Consider the following 22,091-nt stretch of genomic DNA (forward strand, 5'->3'; position numbering starts at 1 on the left):
CAAACAATTCACTCTACAATATAAAATGTCATTCCTGAAGCAGCAAATTTTTTTAGTTGTAAAATTGGTGTGTAGGCGCCATCTCAGTTCATTTTGCCTGGTCATGTGCTTTCAGAAAGAGCCAGCACTTTAGGATGGAACTGCTTTCTGGCCGGCTGTTGTTTCTCCTACTCAATGTAACTGAATATGTCACAGTGGGACCTGGATTTTATTATTGAGTGCTGTTTTAGATCTACCAGGCAGCTGTTATCTTGTGTTAGGGAGCTGTTATCTGGTTACCTTCCCATTGTTCTGTTGTTCGGCAGCTGGGGGGGGGGTGATACCACCCCAACTTGCAACAAACACAAAGTAGTGCTACACAAACACCGCTTTTTGCAGCGTCGGGTGCCGTCTGTGACTCTGTCTGCCTCGTGTACAAGTAATTACTTCAGCAGCACCTCCGATTATGGTGAAAAAATTGTTGCTTTATTCGTGCCTCAAGCTAAGCGACGTTTCAAGTTTTTCCAGCCCTTTATCAAGTGCTTGATAAAGGGCTGGAGAAGCTCGAAACGTCGCTTAGTTTGAGGCACGAATAAAGCAACAATTTTTTCACCATAATTGGAGTGCTGCTGAAGTAATCACCCCAAGTCACAAAACTATAATGGATTTCTGCTGGAGCAGCACTATTAACTGATGTGTTTTAAGAAAAAAAAAATTCCCATGACAGTATCCCTTTAAAAATGATGATGATGCCAATATACCTTTATATTTTTATAGAGAGCAGCATCTAACGTCAGACTGCAGTCTGTGGCCCTTGCACTACAGGCCACTCACCAACAGATGTCCTTTCTGAGCTATATACTGTCTATTTATATCCTTGTGACAGTCAGCGCAGTGTCAGGTTTTCCAGCGACTTCCAAAGAGGGGGGCAGTGGGCAAGTCCCCCCTGTTCATGCCATTCTTCGCCATATTCTTACTTCTCTCTTTTAAACAGAGCTGCCTGATTCTTAGATCTCGCTCACATCTGCATACAAGGTAGCTGTGACCATGAGCACTGCTACCTATCATATCTCCAGTCTGCTGGAGAAAATGACTTCCAGTGACAAGGACTTCAGGTGAGTGGGGGCTCAACTACATGTGTTGAGTGGGTGGGGAGGGGTAAAAGCATGTTTGGTGTAGACATGTGCATGAAGTCGATACAAGAACTACATCTTGTTTAATTAGCTTACACAAATCTGACCACTGTTAGCCTATGTCTGTTAAGGGATGCTGGGAGTTGTAGTCCAACAACAATTGGATTCCTGCTGATGCTCTCTTTCAGCTTTAAAAGTTGATTTTGTCAAAATTTCACATGTTTGACTTTGTTGCTGTATAATTTCCCTTTTGGCCTGGCCTACTGTCCCTAACTGAAACTATCAGTATTATGTTACATGGACGGCGCGGTGGAAGGTCCTCAACCTTTAAGAAAGTTTAAAGAGCTGTGTGACTGGCACCTGCTGCACACTTGTCAAAGAAAATGACAACACTCTGTCTGAGTAAAGTGGCACAATGTAGAATTCATGCCATGTTTTAACCTACAAAAGGCATGTTGTTTACCGCAAAATACTGTAGGCTGCTGTTACAATACCACTTGGATCTCTGAGGCCCAGTACAAGATTAGATTTTGGGGAGCCAGGAGCTTATATGAAACCTTGGAAATAAAGGACCCAACATAGTAATTGCCATAGATATACAGGGTGTAAACTTGCTTGAGATGTTGATGCATTAAGTCTGTTTAGTGTGCCTTTATAGGTGCTCTATATATCAGGATCGGACTGGCTGGGCCAGAGGATCTCTTGGTGGGCCACTGCCCTAGTATGCCCCATCCAAGGACAATCACAATCAGTCCTTTTTTATTTCTACCATAGACCTATATGCAGGGCCGGATTTACATAGTGGGTGCCCCTAGGCCCACTGCCATTCGTCGCCCCTGTCCCCCCCTTTATTCGTGCAAATTTTCATCATCAATGGGGATTGATAAAAAATAAGAAATTTAAAAAATGATTGTATCTCCAGCGCATCCCCAGTGTTTTTGAACCAATGTGGTTGTGGTTGGGCAGCATGCCGCCCCCCTAAAATCCTGCTACCCTAGGCCCGGGCCTAGGTGGCCTTTCCACAAATCCGGGCCTGCCTATATGGCATCTATTCCATTTAAAGCTGTTTACATCTAATTGTTGTGAGAGTGGGTCCTTAATGTCAGGTTCTCTGGTGGGCCCTAGGAGACTTAATCTGACGCTGCTAGCCATAAACTTAAATCCAATGCATGGCTCTGCAGCAGAAGCATGCATTTACAAATAGATTCAGGCCTCTCTCTCTGGCAATTGATGATCCTAGTTCATTATTAAAGGGTTACAGGGATGTAACTGGGTTGTCTGGGGTGTGGGGACTTGACTTACCCAAAATCTTTTACATAATGAAAGTACATGTCATTCTAAGCAGCTCTCCAATAAACATTCATTGAAAACACTGATGATTTTAAAGTGTTTTTTTTTTTTTTAAATAAAATTGATATTAACAGCAGTATTTGTCTATCCTACTTCATGCTGGTTCCGACTACATGTATTATATGTCAAGGAAAGGAACACATTGGCTTGTTGATGCGGCCTGGTTGTATTGCATTTGTGATCCATTTGTTTGGACCAAAGGCTAAATGATGGGATCAAGAAATTATGAAAGAAATGTAAAACACAACACAGTGAAAACAAAGTATAAATAAACACTCCCATATTGCATGGTCACTATGCTCCAGCCGCCCAGCAAAGGGTATTAAAATGTATACTCCGACCACAGAAAATGGGGGAGTTAGGCACTCAAAAAACCCCACAAAGGTCACCAAAAATATGTTAAAAACAAAAAACTTTATTTGGGCAACATCTCTATTGCCTTATGTGTTTTGTGCTCCATGACTGGTGCTCATGGAGCGCGAAACACGTAAGGAGATCTTGCCCAAATGCAGTTTTTTTTAACTTATATTTGGTGACCTTCGTGAGTGCTTAACTCCCCCCTTTTTTGTGGTTGGAGTAAACAATTGGATCAGCCTGATCAATTGTTTGGGAACCCTGCTAAACTAATGGATCTCTACATGTATGGCCAGATTAAGTCATCTACCTTAAATTGGAAAATTTTAGGAGCAAAATTTGTTTTTTGCCAGCCTGGGTCCTATGGTGGGAAAGGTGAAGGAGTATCACATGAAGACCATTGGGGAGACACTGTGTAGTAAATGCTATCTGACAAGGAGCAACTGAGAGATAGGGGTCCAGGTAACAAGGATAGAGATAAAGGGCAGATATGTGCTCAACTGACTATATAGACTAGAAGGTCCATGTCAGGTTGTTCATATTCTGCTTAACCCAGGGTTTTATTTTATTTCAAGGTTTATGGCAACAAATGACTTGATGGTGGAGCTGCAGAAAGACTCCATAAAGTTGGATGAGGACAGTGAAAGAAAAGTGGTGAAGATGTTACTGAAACTGTTGGAGGATAAAAATGGAGAGGTGCAGAACCTGGCAGTGAAATGGTAAGAGGGACCATAAAGCATCTGTGCCTCCTGCTTATCTGTTCATCGGCTCCACATCAATCCAGTAATCATTAACCCCCTGCAATCATAGTTTAAACGCACTGCTACTCAGCTTGCAGTCTACTCTGTTCTACGTAGTGACAGCACCCCATATAAATATTTTACATAAATAACAATCTTTAAAGGCCATTGTGCCTTCCTTTTTTTGTTCTCCCTGTGTTCTTGACTAAAAGAAATATTAAGAGACAAATATAATTCCTCTATTGCTTTACTTCCCAGAATAACTCATTGTTTGAACTTCTAGAAGCTGCTATTGTCCAGTACCTTTGTTCATGGCCTTCTAAATCTCATTCCAAAACCCTGCAGTAATATCATAACTCCTTTACCATAAAACTCAATTAGAATAGGCATTCCCTTGTACTAAGCACAATATTGCAGGAAAATGTAACTGTATAGCAGTCTTTTGACAATTCAGATCAGCTGATTCTCTTTTGATAATTTGATCTCCTTAAAAAGCAATCTGTTTAAGTTGTGTCCTGGGTAGCAGTTCTTTGGTTTGCAGACTTCTATTTCCAAAACATGGACTCCAAAGGAGAGAGGTGTTGTGGCTAGATATCATAGTGCTCTGGATAGCCATAATTGTGGTGTGGAGCACAAAGCCATCCCAATAGAAATATTGGCAGATGTAGGACTAGGACAGAGGGCAGAGGGCAGAGGAAGTGGGACAGAACCACCTTAATGATTATGCTTGTGCTTGGAAGACATTGGCATATTTGAGAAGACCTGCAATTCAGCCTGGGAAGAGTAATAAAGCAGAAGAGTCCAGAAAGATCCCAGTATGACTGTTACATGCAACATTATTCTTCTGGTGAAGAAAATTCTTAAACGTATTTAACCTCATGTCCATAATCCTGAACTGCAGGGAGCATGGCCAGGATTGCAGATTTATCAGGCAATATTGTTAGGGCTATTAAAACTTTAGGGTGCCAGGGTGCAGAACCGTGGACATGTTTTGTAGCCAGCTAGAGAAACCACAAGCCTTGTAGTTAGGACAGTAAGCTTAGTCTTGGTGTCCATAACAGAGTCCCAGACAGCAGAAATTGCAGCCCTATCCCTCTGAATAGTGCATTTCACTTACCAATAGCTTTGCAAGATTTGTTGTATGTGGGCCAGATATAGCTCATGTAATGCTGGCTTAATAATTACAACACATTGATCTTGTGGTGAAGGAGATTTTATAAGTAAAGGTTTCTTGGCAGTTCCTTCTGGGACATTCTGTAAAATAAACTGACAATGTAAGCTGTATATACTGTATCTGCTGTTCACTAAAGGTAGCTACAGTCATAAAAGTGCCATGTGAAGACCTGCCCTTCAAGCAGCTTTCAATTTACATCTTGGCCTTTAAATGGGATCATACTAAACAATAAGTCATCATGGCTAAAATTGATACATATGGATGCAATTGAAGATATTTTGTGTCTGAAATGTATTTCTGTATCTTTTTCCAGCCTGGGTCCCCTGGTGGGAAAGGTGAAGGAGTATCAGGTGGAGACCATTGTGGACACGCTGTGCAGTAACATGCTCTCCGACAAGGAGCAACTGAGAGATATCTGCAGCATTGGATTAAAAACAGTCATATCTGAGCTCCCGGCTGCAAGCACAGGTAGAAATCAGGAAGAGTGTGGCCTGTAACGCAGTCTGTGTCATTGTGTGATTGAAGAAATACATAAAGTGCGGTAGTGCGGTTGTAGAGCAATGAGCATAGCAGCGTGTGTAAATGCAAGTGTTTGTGTGCTCAAGGCATTGGTAAAACAGACCAATGGTAATAGTTAAATTGCAACCATAAATGTTCAGGGGAAGATTTATAAAAAATTGTCTATATTTTTTACTTTAATTAGGGTGACACTTTATTCCAACCTACAAATGTACAAAGGGAATATTGTATAACAAGCAAGACTTTAATTTAGATGCCTATTATTAGAATGTTCAACTTGCAAAAAATATTTTTTGACTCCATCAGCTGTAGCCAATACTTGTTTGCAATGTCAGAGCTGCAGAAAGTTAATGGGATACTGTCATGGGGCAGCTGGGAAATTGACAAAATGTCTAGCCCCATGTCAGATTTCAAAATTGAATATAAAAATTTCTGTTTGCTCTTTTGAGAAATGGATTTCAGTGCAGAATTCTGCTGGAGTAGCACTATTAACTGATGTGTTTTGAAAAAAAACATGTTTTCCGATGACAGGATCCCTTTAAACATTTCTTTCAGTGACTTGAAACATTCAATAAACATGAGAAAAATGTGTGTTCCAGTCTGACTTTTCATAAGGGGAAAAAAATTCCAAGTTTGATCTTGTTTGACCTTTGATAAATCTGCCCCTTGATTTACTATTAACCTAAATGTGTATGGTTCCAGAACTTGAATATCCAGTGTTGGATGGCAGACTGGCATCTAAGGTATACAAAGGTTTATATGGAGGTTATTCCAGACCAGTGAGGTAACTAGAGGCCCACAGGGCCAGTGAATTTGGTTTCCCCCCTCTGTAACCCTAAACATCCACGTGCCAAGTTGTTAAAGGAGAAGCTCATAGTATCTGTTGTAAAGTTATCTCTCCTAATAAGCTTTTAGACTTTTGTGTTTGTGAAAGGACCAGTAACATCAAACAATGAAAGTAATACAAATATACTGCAGTGTTGTCCTGCACTGGTAAGACTGGTGTGTATGCTTCAGAAACACTACTATTGTTTATAGAAAAAAGCTGCTGTGTATAAATTTGGGGGCAGCCATTCAAAGGAGAAAAGGCTCAGGTTACACAGCAGATAAGCTCTGTAGAACATAATGGTGTTATCTGTTATCCACTATTTATCCTGTGCCATATAGACTTTTTTCAATTCCGCCATTGCTACACAGCAGCTTATTTATATAAAGGCACCAATGCATTATATTTTCATTACTTTAAACCACTTTAATTTTTTGGTGTTACTGTTCCTTTAATGACATATCTGTGGCAGTTTAATAAATAGAATACAGTTGATACCCTACAGGTTCAGCTTTGGCTGCCAACGTGTGCCGGAAGATCACTGGGCAGCTGACTGGGGCCATTGGGAAGCAGGAAGATGCATCGGTGCAGCTGGAAGCCCTGGACATCTTGTCTGACATGCTGGGAAGGTAAGGGCCCTCTCTGGATGTATGTGTTGTTCATCCTCAGAAACAGTCTGTAAACATCACAGTATTTACTCCGTTTCTTTTGTAGGTTAGGGGGAACTCTCTTCACTTTCCACCCGTCTATACTGAGCTGCCTCCTGCCCCAGCTTACCAGCCCACGACTGGCTGTGAGGAAAAGAGCCATTTTGGCCCTGGGACAACTGGTGCACACTTGCAATGGGAATCTGTTCTCTGAACTTGTAGAGCATCTTCTGGGGGAGCTGCAAAAGAACGAGTCTACATCTACCACTAGAACTTACATCCAGTGTGTGGCAACTGTCAGCTGGCAGGCTGGGCACAGACTAGGTGAATGCAAGACTGATGATAGAATAGAAGGCCTCCTAACCAAGGCAGGAAGTCTAGGGTCCCAGCTTATGAGGCACATAGAGATATCATGATGTGGAACATGCAATCTTCTACATTCTACATTCAAATGTAAAAATAATTGGGGAGCAACACAAGCATGAAAAAAGTCCCTGGGGATGCAGATGAGGGCTGTGATTGGCTATTTGTAACCCCTATGTGGACTGGTAGTCTACAGGAGGCTCTGTTTGGCAGTAAATCTGGTTTTATGCAATTAAAACTTGCCTCCAAGACTGGAATTCAAAAATAAGCACCTGCTTTGAGGCCACTGATTGCAACATCCAAGGCTTTAGTAAGCAGCATGTTGCTCTTAAACCACTGGTTAGGGATCACTGCTCTTGATACTAAAATCTAAGGCAGTGTAAATACTTTCCAATTTTTCTAATTACCATTTCTAGCAAGGGCCTCACACACATGTTTCCTTGTAAGATGAGTTCATTGTTTTCTTTCTCTCTATGCCCCATCGCAAATTTATTTTTCTATCTACTTCTTTTCTGATCATGTTCTTACACTGTAAAATAGCTTTATAAACCCTATTTTAAATGCCTTCCTTGGAGAATACAGATGTACCCTGGGATTCATTTGATATGGTTAGAAGTTCCCCACAAATGACAGTTTAGCTGAGGGATGCTATTCGTCAGTGAGCCTAGGAGATGCAGCATACTGTTCTCCATTGTTAGACATTAAGGTTTCTCTATCACACTTACTACTTCTGTTACTCCTAATACCTATGTTTCCTGCTTTTCCCAAGGCCCACACTTAGAACGAATTGTGCCTCTTGTGGTGGAGTTCTGTAGGGTAGAAGATGATGAGCTGCAGGAGCAGTGCTTCCAGGCTCTGGAGTCCTTCATCAGACGCTGCCCAAAAGAGATTTCCTCACATGTACCCACCGTCATGGAGCTGTGCCTGAAATATATTGCCTATGATCCTAACTACAACTATGACAGTGAGGATGAGGATGCTATGGAGACGGAGAGTGAGGAAGAACAAGGTCTGTATGTGAGGGAGCTGGACATAAATACTGTCAGTGGTAATCACTATAAAGTATGTTGAATTCCTTGAGTGGGGAAGGAGTCAGAACCAAAAGTGAAGAGAATATGAACAAATACTGCTTTCAATAGCAGTGTAAATATATACGTTGTATTGGTTATCACTTTATTTTCTCTGGATCTGGCTTAAACTCTAGCAGAAGTAAATCTCAAGGAGAACTGAATTCTGCTACACTGTTTTAAGTCAGACTTGAAATCTCTCTGCTTTCCAGAGAATCTGCATACCACCCACTATGGAATTTGAGTCAGTCCCAGAATCCATCACATACTGGGGTTGTGGTGGTGGGTTGGATCACTCTGTGAGCCTAAGTGAGATGGGGATGTGGTTCCTGCAAGCACAGTTAGACTATCCTGGTTTCCTTTCAATCGGTGGCATCAGGTATTCTGTGTTAAACAATATACATTTATATTTATTTATGATAGTTCTAATAGTTTAGCACCTTTTTATGAACCTTTTTTACATAAACGTAACTGAATAAGCAGATGTCATGTGATCTGATTGTTAGCTCAAGGGCTAAATAATTTGGTCAACCTGGTCTGACCCACCACTTGAGTAGGCAGATCAAGCTAAGATCAACATGGGGGGTGACCTTGCCAAGTGATTGACTCTTCTCAGCTGAAATGTTTCTTTGGGAAATGGAAAGGGTTATGAACTGAGAGGTGTCTTTTTCTTTTGCAGAGAGTGATGACGAGTACAGTGATGATGATGATATGAGTTGGAAGGTGAGACGCTCTGCTGCCAAGTGCCTGGAATCACTAATCAGTGCCAGGCCAGACCTTTTGCAAGAGTTCCACCAAACAGCTGCCCCAGCCCTTATCCTGCGTTTCAAAGAGCGGGAGGAGAACGTCAAAGCAGATGTCTTCTCTGCTTACATCGCCCTTCTTAGGCAGACACGTTCCGCCCAGAGCTGGAAGCAAACTGTGGACATCTCTAGTCGAGGTTACACACCACTCAGTGCTCTGCAAAACCAGGTAATTGTGAATTTAAAAGCCTTTTGGTTTCTTTACTAGATCCTATCTATTGCTGCTGCCCAGGGCAGCTTATATCGCCCCTCTTATATCCCCCCAGGGCAGCTTATATCCCCAGCATCAGAGGGGCTTTTTTAGGGAAAACATTAATAAAAGCACAAATTATATATTATACTATTTAGCAGTTGCCAGATATTTTCACTATATAAGTCAGGTCCAACATGCAGGTGTCTAGCTGAAGGTCTGCAGGCCAGACAATCTCTGATTTATTTAATTATGGTAGTCTCTGCATGCTTGCATTGTCCAAGTCCAGTGAAAGACAGGCTGGAGTTCTATCAGAGGCCAGGTCCAATTGGGGAGCCCAGATAATAGTGAAATGTTAGGGCTCACTGAGAAATCAATAGCAATTTGTGGTGGATTGTGGGCCTATTTTTGCATTACAAGGCATGGCAAGGCAGGCCAGGTGGGCATACTGGGCCCATTGATTGCCAAGGGCTGACTTTATGTTTTACATGGTATAGAACAGTAGTAATGTCCAAGATCATTGTTATTTACTAGAATACAATCCATAGGGAATCTTACTGGTTTAATCTCCTCTGCTTGGTAACATGCCATTTGCCATAGACCATAGAGTCCAAATGAGATTCCATATGTTTTTCCATATCAGCTGAGCAGATTCCAAATTTTTTCCTTTTGCCTGGATGACCAGAAGAGGACCTGGTTTCTTGGAATGAAAACGATTAGTATTTGTCTCCCTTCCCAGCCTATTTCCTTGTCAACAATTGGGCAGTACAGACGACATTGCCTACCCAGCAGCTTCTGAGCACACTAGGCTTTGAGTATGAAATATGACAGGGTAACATTTATGCTTTCAGAATTAAGCACATTTGCTAGAAGTTTGGGGTGCTGAGTGCATTTATTTTTCTGCGTTCCGAGATTGCAGGGATAATAGAAACAATGTTTTCTTCTTATTTGCCACCTCAATAACGTCTTGTTCTGGGTTTGTGCCGGTGGCTTATATCCTCTGTGATGTAACCCATTTTGCTATGACATTCATTTATATTAGTTCAGTTTTAAACGTGAGTTTGCATTAGGGTTGCCACCTTTTCTGGAAAAAAATACCGGCCTTCATATATATATATCTTTTTTTCCCTATTAATAACATTGAGATCAGCCATCATTTTTACCGGCTAGGCCAGCAAAATGCCGGTCAGGTGGCAACCCTAGTTTGCATGTGTTTGTCTCTCCACAGGTTCCCTCTGTGATGAAATCTCTATACAAACTGCTCAGGGACAAGAGTGCCAAGTCTCGCCAGGGCTGCTTTGCTGTTCTCACAGAGTTAACCAATGCTCTGCCAGGTTGCCTGTCTCCGCATATCCCTACCCTGGTCCCAGGTATGATCCTGTCTGTTGAGAAAAATATTAAAAAAAAGGAAATTACAGTCATATGCCCTTAATCAGGTCCAGACTGAGAATCAAAATAAGCCCTGGCATTTCAGGTACACAGAGGCCCAATCAGCCCACAAAGAGGCCCAAACAGCCCCCACCAGCCCACTAATTACTGACTTTCTATGGCACCGTATAGCAGTCCCTCTGGCATTTGCCTGAACCCGCAGATTGCATGCTGGGCCTGCCCTTAATTACTACCATAAGTTCTAAATTGCCTACAGGCAAAAGTGCTGGTGTAATTTACTATCATATTATTGAATCAGCGGCAGCATCTCTTTAAAAACTCAAAAAATATTATTATAATGATGAGTCTTTCATTCAGCCCTATACTGTGTTTAGTCTATTGCAGCATATATAAAGTAGAATAAAGAAGTTTGTCTTCTCGTTTTTCAGGGCTTGTTTTCTCCCTCACGGACAAGTCGAGCACCTCCAATATGCGCCTGGATACTTTGAGTTTTCTGCATGTTGTGTTAAGCAGCCACCCCCCTGAGTGCTTCCAGACCCATCTTCCAGCCCTTATGCCTTCGGTGGTCACCTGCATCTATGACTCCTTCTATAAAATAACTTCAGAGGCCCTGCTGGTGGCCCAACAACTTATCAGAGTGATCCGACCTCTGGACAAGGCTCTGGACAAGGCTTCTGACACCTCAACCTACACAAAGGAACTATTCAATGCCAATCTGAAAAGACTGCAAGCAGCTGACATAGACCAGGAAGTGAAGGAAAGGGCCCTCTCTTGTATGGGACACCTAATTTGTCACCTTGGGGACCAGTTGGGAAAGGATTTGCAGCCCACCCTTCAAATAATCCTAGAAAGACTCCGAAATGAGATCACCCGTCTCACTGCTGTGAAAGTAATTACCCTGATCGCAGGGTCCCCACTGAAGATTGACCTGAGGCCACTACTGAAGGACGCTTTGCCTATTTTGGCCTCTTTCTTGAGGAAAAACCAGAGAGCTCTGAGACTGGGGACTCTTACTGCCCTTGGTGTATTGGTGAGGAATTACAGTGATTGCTTGAAGCCAGGTATGGTAGATCCTTTACTCGGAGAACTGCCTGCCCTGCTAGCTGAATCAGACATGCATGTGGCTCAAGTCACTGTGGACTTCCTCACCACTCTGGTGGCTGCTTACCCAGCGGCACTACCTAAACTGGGACCCAGCATCCTTCCTCAGCTCTTTCAATTGGTTCACTCCCCTCTCCTCCAAGGTGGTGCTCTCACCTCCATCTTGTCTTTCCTGCGTGCTTTAGTTCTAAGCCATACTCCTCATCTGGGCTATCCAGAGCTGGTCAAACAATTGACAGGGCCCATATACTCTGCAGGACCTGCACTCCACAAACAAGCCTACCACTCTGTTGCGAAATGTGTGGCTGCCTTAGCAAGTGCCTGTCCAAAAGAATCCAATGCTTCCATAACACAGTTCATACAGGATGCCAAGAGCACCCGCGTGGGGGATCCTGTGAAAGTATTAGCCTTTTTGGCTCTAGCTGAGATTGGACATGAAAGGAGCTTAGGAGGGCAGCAGCGTGAGCTGAAAAGTGTTATTTTAGAGGCATTTGCCTCACCCAGTGAAGATGTCAAATCTGCGGCATCTTATGCTTTGGGGAATGCCAGTGTTGGGGGCCCTGCAGACTTTTTGCCCTTTTTGCTGCACGAGATTGGCGGGCAGCCTAAAAGACAATACCTATTGCTCAATTCACTTAAAGAAGCACTGGCCTCTCTTCCAAGTGAAGAGCTAAAACCATACCAGGAAGATGTATGGAAACTACTGCTCCAACACTGTGAAGCTGCAGAAGAGGGAACCAGAAATGTAGTGGCAGAATGCCTGGGAAAACTTATTTTGGTGAATCCCTCTCAGCTCCTTCCCAGGCTGTGCAAACAGATTAGCTCAGGTACTGCCCATGTGCCCAGTCTGGAATGGTTTCTTGATGGGATGGTCTCCTAAAGTATCAGTAGGCACTTCTTGTATTTTATTTTAGAGGGTGGTGGGAATGCGCCAGTTATTTTTTTGATCTGAATGAGTGCGCTTAGTAATACATTCAAATGCTGCACTTGCTAGTGACTTGTTATGCAGAATGCTTGGGACTTGGGGTTTCGTGGATAATGGATCTTTCCGTAATTTGGATCTTCATACCTTAGGTCTACTTGAAAATCATATAAACAATAAATAAACCCATTAGGCTGGTTTTGCTTCCAATGAGGATTTATTATATCTTAGTTTGGATCAAGTACAAGCTACTGTTTTATTATTACAGAGAAAAAGGAAATAATGTTTAAAAATATGGATTATTTGATTATAATGGAATCTATGGGAGATGGCCTTCCCGTAATTCAGAGCTTTCTGCATAACAGGTTTCCAGATAACAGTTCCCATACCTGTATATTGTTATCAATTTGTGCTCAGTGATTATCTGCTCCTAATTACTACTTATTATCTGTAATAAAATGTAGATTTTAACCCTTTTTTCACATTACTTCTGACCACAGAGGTTGGGATGGTGCAAACTTGATTCCCCTTTCTATGGTTCTATTTTCTTTTTGAAAATATTTCATCTATGTACAAGTAGCAGTGATAACTATGTATTCATCATATGATATAAAGTCTACAGTAAGTCTGGGGGTCATTTATCAACACTGGGCAAATTTGCACATGGGCAGGAACCCATGGCAACCAATCAGATTGCTGCATTGATTGTCCTACTTGCAGCTGGCTTTAAAAAGCTAATCAATGATTGGTTGCTATAGGTAACTGCCCATGGGCAAATTTGCCCAGTGTTGATAAATGAGCCCCACAGTATTGGATCAAGCAGATGAAGCCCACAGATCAGGGCGGACCTTAGTGGTCAAGGGGCCTGGGGCAAGCTACTCAGTGTGGGCGGCCCCATATCCAAGGTGCCTACTCCCCCCACTGTGAGTTGGCGTCAGTGCAGGGATACATCTAGAGGGAGATTGTGGAAGCACTCAAGGCTAAATCAAAAGAGCAGCTGCCTCTATTTGTAGCATGTGTCAATGCTATTGCTAAAAATGACTTCTTGATTATTTAAGCATGAGGAATTTATTTTAGAAGGGCACCAACAACTGAAATGTACCATATCAATATGTGAATTATGTACACGTAAAGCAAAGTATCAAATATCTTTTTTATTTCTGAGATAGGCAGCTGGCTGAACTATAGATGCTATTGAGCAACAACTCACTTTGTAGGACTCATGAGTGTCACAATCCGCCACCTTTTTTTGCACTTTGCACTGTGCGGAATGCATCAAGACCACTATTTTGCACCCCTTAGACCTCTTGCACTTACTTGTAAGTAAATCACCCATATTAAAAATTGCTGCAAATACTGTGTAAGAAAAACAAGGCCTGTGAAAATACATTTACAAGTACTAAACAGGAGTAACTGGTATGTCAATTAAAATGTACCATTTCTCAGTGAATAGTTCATACTTTTTATTTGTCAGAGCTGATGACCTTTATTGTACTTTCGTATCTGATTTCAATAGGTTCATTCTCTGATTTACAGGTTCACCCCATACTCGTAGCACTGTGGTTACTGCCATTAAATTTACCATCTCTGACCAGCCAGCTCCCATTGACTCCTTGCTCCACAAGTCCATTGGTGAGTAGCAGAGCATTATTGTAAATGAAGCTGAATATATACAGTAACATGATGAATTACTTGTATTTGTGTGTCTTGCATTTGATTTAGGGATAGGATATAAAGTCTGCAAAGTTTAAAAGTTTGTACCCTGTCTTCCAGCCTAGGGGGGAAATTTACTAAAGGGCGAAGTGACTAACACTGGCGAAAATCCACCAGCGTGACGTCATTTCAGAACTTCACCGATTTACTAACGGGCGATGGCGTAACTTCGCTAGCGCAGGAGATAGACTCTAGCGGTACTTCGCACCCTAACGCCAGGCGAAGTTGCGCTCTGGCGAACAAATGTAAATGTGCTAATTTACTAAGATTGAGATTTGACTGAATGTTACCTCTTGCGCCAGACCAGGTGAAGTGCAATAGAGTAGATAGGACTTGGTCAAAAAATAGTTGAAAAAAAAGTCCCAAAAAACTCTGGCGTCTTTTACTTTTTACAGGGTTATAGGCTGCAAAAAATCGTAATTTTTTGGGGGGGTACCCGGCTTCCCCCTACATTTCCTAACATAAGGCACATAAACTATACACTGGGCACATGTGTAGGGCAATATAACAACTCTAGTTTATTTTATTAAGGTTCCCTGGGCTTGTTTAGTGTAATTATTGGCTGCAACATATACATCCATTTAACTTTAAATCCCCACCGGATGCAAATTAGCCAACGCTAGCTTAACTTCGCTTTGCTTGCCGCAGTAACGCTAGCGCAACTTTGCAAGCGTTTGGCGCCCTGGACTCAACTTCGGATTTTCGCGAATTAGCGTTGTCCTGGCGAATCTACGCCTGGTGAAGTGTTGCGATGTCAGCGAATCCCTTGCTGGCGCAATTTCGGAGATAAGTAAATTTGCCCCTAGGTATACTACTGCAGGTCTCTTCATTTTGTTTAGGGGCAGCCCCCTATTAAACAGTGACGCGTGTGTTCAGCAGCACTATATTCATATGGGAAGGGGTGGAATGTAGGGGAACCCCCCCACTCCCTACATCTCCCCTAGATTGTATGTCATTTAGATTTGGTGGAGGTCACTTGTGGGCCCTGTACTTACTGCATGCCATATGGCAGTAAAGACAGGACTACCTTGCTCAGCCAACACTGCACTCTGCACCAGAAGGTTTATATAAATGATTTCAGCTTCCCTTTGTATTCTGTTATGTACAGGTGAATTCTTGAAAACCCTGAAGGATCCCGACCCCAATGTTCGCCGCGTAGCTCTGGTTATGTTTAACTCTGCAGCACATAACAAGCCTTCCCTGGTTAGAGATTTGCTTAACATTGTTCTACCTCCCCTGTACAACGAGACTAAGGTCAGAAGGGAGCTAATCCGGGAGGTAAGACTCATGGTTATACTTCTGAGAGATAGTCAATCATCTTGATGCATCATGAACAATAATACAAATAACATTATACTGATCCCTCTGCCTTATGCTCTTGTTTATATGAATCTTCTCAGCCATCTTTGCTTTGTTTAAGGTGGAGATGGGTCCGTTTAAACACACGGTAGACGATGGCTTGGACGTGCGGAAGGCAGCATTCGAATGCATGTACACACTGCTGGAGAGCTGCCTGGATCAGATCGACATCTACGAATATTTAAATCACGTGGATGATGGGCTGAAAGATCACTATGATATAAGGGTAAAAGCAAAAGCCATTTCATCTACACCATTTCCCAAACTGCGGCGCTGACCCCTGGGGGAGTCTCGGAGCAAAGAAAGGAGGCACACCCTGAGAAGAATGCTTGTTTCTTCTTCTATATATATTTAAAAGCCCAGTTTATAGATCAATTAATTATTGGAATGTGCTGTCCTAGATATTCACCAATGTTTTGTGGAATGTCTTTGCTCGGTATAAGCTAAGGGGGTCATAACTGGAAACATTTGACAACCACTGATCTAATAGCAGCTAATAAGTATATGGTCTTAATTCCTTAGTATTTAATATGATAAACCTCTATCCTCTTTCCAGATGCTTACCTTCATCATCCTAACGCGCCTGTCTGCCCTTTGCCCGGCTGCTGTTCTCCAGCGCTTAGACCAGCTCATTGAACCTCTGAGGTCCACGTGCACTACAAAGGTCTGTCCTATGCTTAGAATGCCATCATTTACTATATGCTGTTTGTTGTTAAACATATTCAACACTCATACCTATTAAACACCTAACTAAATAGATGATCCAATCTATATTCATCCAGCTTTTCTAAACTCAAACCTTTCTCACACATTCAAATCAGGGCTGCTCTACCTAAATAAGGACAATGGGAAAGCAAAATATGTGAATGCATTAGGCCAAGGGCACACGGAGCATAAGCTCCTCTGCTCTAAGCCTGGGTATTTTTGCAGGATGAGAGAAGCGGATCCACTCAGTGCCCCTGCACCATTCATGCTATCCCTAAATCAAATGCATTTGAACTCTAAAGGTGGCCATACACGGGCCGATAAAAGCTGCCGACAGACCGAGTCGGCAGCTTATTGGCCCGTGTATGGGGGCCCCCGACGGGCTTCCCTGATGGAGATCTGGCCGAAAGTCGGCCAGATCTCGATCGGATGGGAATAAAAATCCCGTCGGATCGCGGCCGCATCTGTTCGTTGATGCAGTCCCGCGATCCGACCACCCGTTCCCGTTCGCTAGGATCCGATCATTGGGCCCTAGGGCCCACGATCGGATCAGCCCGATATTGCCCACCTCAAGGTGGGCATATCGGAGGGAGCGGATCTCTCCATGTATGGCCACCTTGAGAGGAGTGGAGGTCGACACCAAGATGCCTCCTTTCATGTATTTGGGTTGACCTCCACTTCTGCGTGAAGACAATCATTTGAGATGGGGCGTGGAGTGGATCTTCTTCTCTCAGTCTGCAAACATACACAGGTTGAGAGCAGCAGAGTCTACTCTTCATGAGCCCTTGCCCTTCATTACTATAATGAAAACTGCATCCATGCAAAATTATATTACTGCTGCCCAAGGTTCTGTGTTTCATCTTGAGTTGCCAGAACAGAATAACTAGGTCCTGGATCTGGGACATTACAGGAATTGTTTGCCTTTGAATTAATTTTTTAGCATTACGTAGAGGGAGATATTGGGATGTTTTTTATTATTTGTTTTTATGACCCTATCAAACATGCACTGATATGAATAAGAGACTGGAATAGGAATAGGAGAGGACTGAATAGAAAGATGAGTAATAAAAAGTAGCAATACCATAACATTTGTAGCCTTACAGAGCATTTGATATTTAGATGGGGTCAGTGACCCCTATTTGTAATCTGGAAAGAGTCAGAAGAAGGCAGCAAATAATTCAAAAACTGTAGAAAATAAAAAATGAAGACCAATTGAAAAGTTACTAAGAATTAGCCATTCTATATCATACTAAAAGTTAACTTAAAGGTGAACCTCCCCTTTCAACCTGGCTCCAGACCTATATGCCTATTTGTGTAAATTTAAACAGAGGGATCATGCCTCTTTATACAAAAAAAACCTTGCAATTTAAAAAAAAATCAATATGTTCATGAGGCAATTCAAGCTTATCGAACCAAAGCTTGCCAACTTGCAGTTGGTCAGTTGGCTTTTTGTAGTCTCATTAACCTATAATGTAAAATAAGGTTACCAGATTCAGCAATGACCATTAGCCAAAAATCAGAACCCTTCTGAGGTTGGATACTTGTATTCTATTCACATCTCTGCTCAGATCTTTTCCTGACCATGTTCCATTCTGCCTGGTTGCTTGGGTGGGACCTTGACAACAATTCCAAATTGAAGGACAGAAAGTGAACGATGAAACTAAAAATAAAGATAAATAGCACAATGTCAAAATAATAATAATAATATTGTAAGAAATCAGAATCCCTGACCAACCTCCTTTGTGGAATGACAAGGCCGTATCCTCCCAGCAGGGCATCAGTAATAGAGAGTAGGACAAGCTTACATTACCTTGGACTGACTCATGAATATTTGCTCTTATTCTGCAGGTGAAAGCTGGGTCAGTAAAACAAGAGTTTGAGAAGCAAGATGAACTCAAGCGCTCGGCAATGAGAACAGTCACTGCTTTGCTCAATATACCTGAAGTGGAGAACAGCCGGGCTATGACAGAATTCCTGTCCCAGATCAGAGCCAACTCGGAGCTTTCTTTACTGTTTGAAAATGTGCAGAAAGACACAGTGTCGCTATGCAGTGCGGAGTCGATGGAAATAAGCTAATGGTCCTTGCCCGAGCTTCCCAATGCAGTCCATAGCTCTGTGCCACTGCTCAATTCACCCTAGAGACCCTTATGTTGTGGTCTGAAATGTTCCTATTATACTGAAGGGTCCTGCAAACAGATCAGACAGCAAAAGGCTTTTCTTTACTTGACTTACCAAGGGGCACAGGTTGGGGTAATGTTCCCTCTGAATCCACATTGCTACCAAACAAGTTGATCAAGAATTCGAGCACAGACACCCTAATGTCCCCACTGATATCAAAATAAGCATCTTCCCATGATATGAAATGATGCCATAATATTGTTACAGGGAAACTCAGTTCTTCACACATTTATAGAGCCATAAAAAAACGAATTGCTGCTACACACACTCTCCTCTAACTATGTCACATAACCCAATAAATGTACAAACACAGCAGAACCGCAACAGCGTGACTGTCACAAGGGCTAAAAGGGTGAGATGCATGTTAAAGGCATAGTGTGCTCTGACAGATACCATTGCCTTTAAAGCCATGTTATGAATGTTACATTAAGCCATCAGTGCAGAGACTAAACACTCAATTCTAAGTCTGGATTCTAATGAAAAAAAAATAAATAAAGTTAATGTTCAGAATTGTGTGCTTTTTTCAAATTCATTGTTATATCGATGGCAACACTAGTTATAATCCGCCATTTTTACATGTTTGTTCTGCTCTAATCACCACCCACTGGGTTTTAGTTAGGGCAACACAATATTGATGTGTGGGTTGACTCGAAACCTGTGGTGACAGGTGGGTTGACCACCGATTGGGTGGGTGTGGGTTGAAATTTGGGCAATCATTGCAGGTTAGAGTTGGGTGTGTTTCAGAATGGGGAAATGCACTGCCCCCTACCCTACATAGACCCCCCCCGCCTAGGTAAATGCCCCTAACTCTTTACTTACCCCTCGTTGCAGATTCAGCCCATCAGAGTTCATGGGCCCCATCTTCTTCTCTTCAGTAATCTTCGTGAAGTAAGCACTGTATTGGCGCCTGCGCAGTTGGAGCAGTCTTCTGGTTCTTGACAGCGCATGCGGCAAAAGTGACGGAAACCGCAAATGCGTTGGAAGACCCAAAGATTACCAAAGAGAAGAAGATAGCGCCCGCTGAATCTGCAACGAGGGGTAAGTAAAGAGATATGGGTACTTACCGAGGGTAACACCTACTCTGGGGGGGAGCAGGGAGTGGGGTCTATGTTGGGTAGGAGATTTTAATATAAAAGGTTTGGTTCTCCTTTAAAGGAGATTTCAACCTGTAATAAAAAAAAACCTCCCCCCTACCCTGGGTAGAACCCGCTCCCACCAGCTTACCTGTCTCCCCGGCAAATGCCCCTAATTTTTTTACTCACCCCTCTGTGCATATATGTTGTCTTTTAAGCTGGCCATAGACGCAAAGATCTGATCGTACGAATCAACATACGATCGGACTTCCCCATCTCCCGACCCTCCACTAACCATTCAGATCAAAGTCTTACCATTCAGATCAAATAAAGTAGTTAAGAACAGATCAGCCGATGTTCTGCCCGACAGCAATCGTACGAAAGTTATGTCTGACAAAGCTGGTGACAGTCTCCCACTGAAAATCGTACGATCAGCAATACACGCAGAGATATTATCGGCAGCCGACAAATTTTCTAACCTGTCCGTTCGACGCCGGACGAAAAATGACGGGACTCTACACACACGGTCCGAAAATCGTACTAATCCACGATTCGTACGATCGGATCGTTGTGTCTATGGCCAGCTTTAGGCTAGTGCCACATGCTATGCTGCCCTGCTGTATGTGAATAAAGGCTTTTTTATCCTATCCTGGAGTGCTGCCCATCTCTTCTCAGGTTGATTTCTGACCCTACACGACAGTAGCCTCCACTTTTGGCGAAAAACTAGACTTTGCATTTTTGCTCCAGAATCAACAGAGTGTTTGGGCCAGAGCCGACACAATGGTTCTGGATGTGAAAAGAATAGGAAGCTCTAACGTAAAGATAGATAGATTTTTCTTTCCCTAACGACCAGTTTTAGTGAGATCCGACAAATCAGTCAAACTATCGTGAGGTTAGTGGGCACCGAATGATCGTTCATCTAAGAATTTTTCTTCTGACATTGGTCAGAAAATCGATCGGTCCCAACAGTTTTCGTGGCTTCCACTAGATGATATCGCTTGAAATGGTTGTTTTTGTTGATGGACCAAGCGTACATTTAAACAATCATTTCAGGGTAATCTTGGTCCTACGATAATGAAAAGATCATTTAAAAATCGTAACGTCTATGGCCCACCTTTAGTCTCTTGGGACCTGTGCAATAGTTATACTATACACACGCTCATTGAGTTCTGACTTTTCATGTAAATGTAACATGCAAGAGGTAACATGGGGATGTAGCGCTCCCTAGGGGATTTGCAGGGATCGTCACCTTAAAAAGATGGTTCGCCTTCAAGTTCACTTTCAGTATGGTATAGAATGGCAAATTCTAAGCAACTTTTCAACTAGTCTTCATTATTTTATTTTTTTTAATGAATTGCCTTCTTCTGACGCTCTCCAGTTTTCAAATGGGGGTCACTGACCCTATTTAAACAACAAATGCTCTGAAAGGCTACAAATATATTGTTACAGCTACTTTTTATTACTTATTTTTCTATTCAGGCCCTCTCCTATTCAATTCTGTCATTTAAATCAATGCATGGTTACTAGGGTAATTAGGACCCAGCAACCAGATAGTTGAAATTACAAACTGGAGAGTTGCTTAATAAATAGTTAAATAACCCAATCCACAAATAAAAACCAATTGCAAATTGTCTTAGAATAGCACTCTCTACATCATACTAAAAGATAATATAAAGGTAAATAACCCCTCTAAGAGAGTGCCAGACAGCTTATGTTTTACTAATTGAACATATTGTCATTCCACCCACATAAGAGATAGGAGCAATATCTTAAAGGGCATGTAAAGGCAAAACAATAAAATCCCATTTTTACTTTCTTTAATGAAAAAGAAACCTTTCTCCAATATACTTTAATTAAAAAATGTGTACCGTTTTTATAAGAAACCTGACTGTATGCAGTGAAATTCTCCCTTCATTTACTGCTGTGGATAGGAATTGTCAGATGGTCCCTAACTGCTGAGCAGGGAAACAATCATACTTATGAACAGCAGGGGGAGCCCCCGCCTTACTTCCCAGCCATGCAGAACTCAAGCAGCTTTGTTTATGACGATCCCTAAGCAGCCCAGACCACACTGAGCATGTGCACAGTCTTAGTCTTGCAAAGATGTTTAACAAAGTTACAAGATGGTGACCCCCCGTAGCCAACTTTGAAAGCATAAATTATTTGTTTGATTAGGCTTGTGGTGCAGTAAGTTCATGTTTATATTTAGTATACAAAATACAGCATTTCTAGCCTTATTCTAATTTAGACTTTACATGCCCTTTAAGTACACCCAGATGTATGAATACATACAGGTATCCATGTCGTTACTTAACACCAAATAAAACCATTTTTTTCAAAGCTCCTTAACATCAACCATTGGTGCCTTCTAATGCTTATGGCTGAAAAGGATACTGGTTTTATTCAACCAAAAATTGCCTCCAAGCTTGGCCACTGGTTCACAGGCCACAGGTTGGAGACCACGAAGTTAATTTTTTTTTTGCAGAAGATTTATATGCTTATTGTG

At 42.2% G+C, this 22,091-nt stretch overlaps 1 protein-coding gene across 1 annotated transcript; it reads left to right on the forward strand.

Moving 5' to 3' along the window:
• The first annotated feature begins 806 nt into the window (after positions 1-806).
• Positions 807-19,022, forward strand: LOC108714640 (cullin-associated NEDD8-dissociated protein 1). The gene is made up of 14 exons (XM_041590815.1): positions 807-1,094; positions 3,392-3,535; positions 5,044-5,198; positions 6,581-6,704; positions 6,790-7,046; positions 7,855-8,094; positions 8,832-9,124; positions 10,374-10,515; positions 10,963-12,462; positions 14,094-14,189; positions 15,379-15,548; positions 15,691-15,855; positions 16,186-16,293; positions 18,183-19,022. Exons 1-14 carry the CDS (start codon positions 1,027-1,029, stop codon positions 18,408-18,410), a joined length of 3,690 nt encoding a protein of 1,229 aa, XP_041446749.1. The 5' UTR covers positions 807-1,026; the 3' UTR covers positions 18,411-19,022.
• Positions 19,023-22,091: the final 3,069 nt, after the last annotated feature.

This window comes from Xenopus laevis, chromosome 4L (assembly GCF_017654675.1).
Source record: "Xenopus laevis strain J_2021 chromosome 4L, Xenopus_laevis_v10.1, whole genome shotgun sequence".
Lineage (NCBI taxonomy): Eukaryota > Metazoa > Chordata > Amphibia > Anura > Pipidae > Xenopus > Xenopus laevis.